The sequence below is a fragment of the Sinocyclocheilus anshuiensis genome, unplaced genomic scaffold, assembly GCF_001515605.1.
Source record: "Sinocyclocheilus anshuiensis isolate Anshui unplaced genomic scaffold, SAMN03320099.WGS_v1.1 scaffold4303, whole genome shotgun sequence".
Classification (NCBI taxonomy): domain Eukaryota; kingdom Metazoa; phylum Chordata; class Actinopteri; order Cypriniformes; family Cyprinidae; genus Sinocyclocheilus; species Sinocyclocheilus anshuiensis.
Genome location: NW_015544340.1, coordinates 1 through 3705, shown reverse-complemented (window position 1 = coordinate 3705; position 3705 = coordinate 1). Strand labels below are relative to the sequence as shown.

Here is a 3705-nt window from a genome sequence, read left to right as displayed (position 1 = left end):
AAACGAATAAGAAAGCTTGGAGGCACGGCATACACCTTGATGTCAAATAAAATAAATAAATTACACAAAGTTTACATAAAGTAAAAATCAGCAAACACTGTGGAACCAATTTAATAAGAAACTACTTTTTTTTTTAAAAACTTCCAAAAATCAAAACGGCGGTGGGGGTCGGTGCCGCGGTGGGCAAGTGAGGTAACCAGTGTTGCGGCTTAACAACGGTATCACAGTCAGCACCGTCTATCGCGGCAAGCCTACTTCTTACACAGAATAAGGCACGCAACATATTTCATAGTATTCTAAGCAGTGATAAAAGTTATGTCGATTAGCATTCGGATGGAGATTTACTGCTGATCACAGAACCGTGCTTCACTGAAAGATACGCATGACAATCACAGCTTCTGTCTAATCATGATTTATCGTCTTTGCGATTTAATTTCGATTAATTGTGCAGCCCTATTCAGTTATGTGCATTTTTTTTTTTTTTATATTACTATTTAGGTTTAAAATCTTCTTATTTCTGTTTTAGTTAAGTTTTTGTTTTTCAGTTAGTAATTTTAATGCTTCAACTTCAACTTTCAATTTCTAATTTTCATTTTAAGTTTTCCACCTAATATTTATTTTTAGAAGCTTGATTTCAAATGACAGAAATGTTTTTAATAATTTGGGCTGGGTGGAGTACCTTGCCGTGCGTGTTGAGTGCAGACAGCGCTGCGTCCAGCATGCAGCGCCGCACCTCTGCGTGTCTGTCGTTCAGAGCATCCGGCACAAAGAACAGGAAGAGGGGCGTCACCTGACTCTCATCCAGGAACTCAGCCAGTTTGTTGAGCGCCAGAGCAATGCCACACCTGCACACAGGAAACACATCACTCTCAAGCTCTATCCATGGAGGAAACTGATAGATTGTTCAACTCATGCCACGATCAGCTAAACAAGTAAACTTTTTCTTGTTATAATAGTTAAATGTTTTAAGGATAAAAATAAAACAGCCAGCTGAAACGTAATAAAAACTAAAAAGTAGTTCTGTTTAATAAATTAATGAATTAATAAAAATAAACACAAAATAAAATAATAAAAATAAATATTTTTATAATAACTTTTTAATAATTCTGACATTTAATCTTTCTGACAAAAGATAATAATCATAAATAAAAACTAAAAATTAAACTAAACTAAAAAATAAAAGAGAAATAACTATAATTTCTGTAATAACTCTGATATTGCCTGATTAAACTGAATTAAATTGAAATCACAAAAAGAACAAATAAAACAAGAGACAAATTTTCTAAACAAACATTATTTTATAACTCATTTCCACAGATGCTGTCCAAAGACATCAAAAATGAATAATTAAATAAATGAAAACTAAATAAAAACTAAAAATGAAGACTAAAATGAAGCCAAAAACAAAAACCTACATACAATAGCAAAATTTTCTAAGTAACTATAATTTTTATAACAACTCTGGCATTGCCACAGATTGTGTCCAAAGATATCATAAATGAATGAATAAATAAATGGAAACTATAAATGAAATAAAAAACAACAACAAAAAAAAATCAGACACCGAAATCCAAAACAGAAAACTAAAAATGAAAAATTTTCTAAATAACTATAATTTTTATTAACTCTGACATTGCCACAGACATTACCGCGGGAAGTAGGGGTGCTGAGGGTGCTGCAGCACCCCCTGGCGTATAGCCCAAGAAAAAATGGGGGGGCTGGGGGTGCGGTGTTAAAAATAAATAAATGAAAATTTTGTAACAAAAAAGAAAACTAATTTTATTAATTTGTATATTCATTAAAATTCATAGAAAAAAATTGCCTAAGCCTACAGTGACAATAAGCAACAGTAAAACATGAATTAAGTTTAATCAAATTGATTGTGAAAGTCATTTCAACTTAAACTGACTTAGGAAGTCGTTTGTTGCCATGACTTTTTGATCATATTATTACTTGTATCTGTGCCGGACCCAAATCAAGAATTATGACCATTTCTACAGCCATTGCGAAGATACAGCAGAGAAAGATCGAGAGCGTCTATTACCTCAGCAGCAACCAATAATAATAACAATCTCGCATTCTCGCCTCTACAGCGCTTATTTTGATACTTAACGTTAGATCTTTCATATTCTTGGAACAAAATTAATGCTTAAGGTTGATTCAGTATTACTCTTAATGAAAAAAAAAATAATCCCACACACAACATAAGCAATACTACAATGACAATAGCTTATATTAAACATAAAACTTTTATTAACAGAACGAATAAGACATACCCGTGTTGTAACAAATAAATAAAAGGTTTTTGGATTTTCCCCTTACTTCAAACAAATGCTTAGTTTGTGGCTCATTATTATTATTAATAATAATACAAAAGGCTATAGCCTACAATAAAACAGTATGATGACAAATTTACTTATATTAAACTTTGAACTTTTATTAACAATATGAATATGGAAAATATGTTTTACCCGCATTGTAACACATTGTCTTTGGATTCCCCCTTTTTTTTTTTTAAAACGATCATAGTTTGTGGTTCATTATTAGCCTATTAATTAAAACACATCAGCCATAAAATAGTACAATGGCAAATTCGCATAGGCCTTCATTAAACATCTAACTTTTATTAACAAAATGAATAAGACGGATATAGTCTACTTGCGTTGTAACCCAAATAAATAAGGTATTTTCCCTCTTTTAAAACAAATGCTTAGTTTGTGGTTCATTGTTTATTCATTTATTTTTAATGAAAACAGCAACAATAAAGACAAACTCGCTTATATTAAACGAAGAAATTTAACTTTTATTAACAAAAGGTGCACTTAACACCCCCCACCCCCCACCAGGTTTTATTTCTCAGCCCCCCCTGCCCAAAATACGTTCCCGCGGCTATGGCCACAGATGTCGCCCAAAGACATAAATAAATGAATGAATGAAAACTAAAAATGAAAAATAAACTCAAAAACATAAAACGCAATAAAAAAACTTTCTAAGTAACTTTAGTTTCTGTAATAACTTATGGAATCATCGGAAACGTTCTCTCACCTGGCCTCCCATTGGTCAGGAGGAGCTTCAGAAATTACGCGTCCCAGAGCGTCCAGAACCGGAGGAGGTCTCTGAACACACAGACATAAATCAAAGCCGTCCCATTCACTCATGCAAACCACAATCCACAACGATTCGCCTTCACAATGATGGCCATTAAATTTTAAATAGCAGGTCAATGAATTAAAAATGACCGCCTGAGTGATTTATGACAGTTAACACAACGGCATTAATTTCACAGATTAAACTCAGTCGTCATTCTCTCACGTAGAGTTTCTGATGGTAGAGCTCCGTGAGTTGGGTCAGGACGGTGGCCGACTGCTCGCGGTACTGGCTGACGGCGCTGGACAGAGCCTCGGCCCCCGCCGAACGCACCGCCTCCTCGTGGTGGATCACGTCTTCAATCAGGAGCGCACAGAGTTCAGGGACCAGATCCAGACACAGAGCCTGCCAGAGTCTGAGACCAGATGCACTGCATGAGCAACTATAACTATCTCAACTATAAAGGTTCAGTTATTTTATTTATACAAATGCATAATTATCAATTATTTTAGCAGGTGAAATCATTTATTTATATTTCATTTTATTTTGACATGCATATTCACTTTAGAAACGTCAATTTTAGCTGCTGAAATAATATATATATATATATATATATAT

General features: G+C 33.8%; 1 protein-coding gene across 1 annotated transcript in view; it reads right to left on the bottom strand.

Moving 5' to 3' along the window:
* Positions 1-3517, bottom strand: part of LOC107698162 (eIF-2-alpha kinase activator GCN1-like) — a gene marked incomplete at both ends in the record, with an annotated part of 6323 nt that extends 2806 nt beyond the window's left edge. The window contains 3 exons of the mRNA XM_016499120.1: positions 680-845; positions 3046-3116; positions 3313-3517. Of these exons, the coding sequence (XP_016354606.1) occupies positions 680-845; positions 3046-3116; positions 3313-3517 (442 nt within the window). The remainder of the gene's footprint in view (positions 1-679; positions 846-3045; positions 3117-3312) is intronic.
* Positions 3518-3705: the final 188 nt, after the last annotated feature.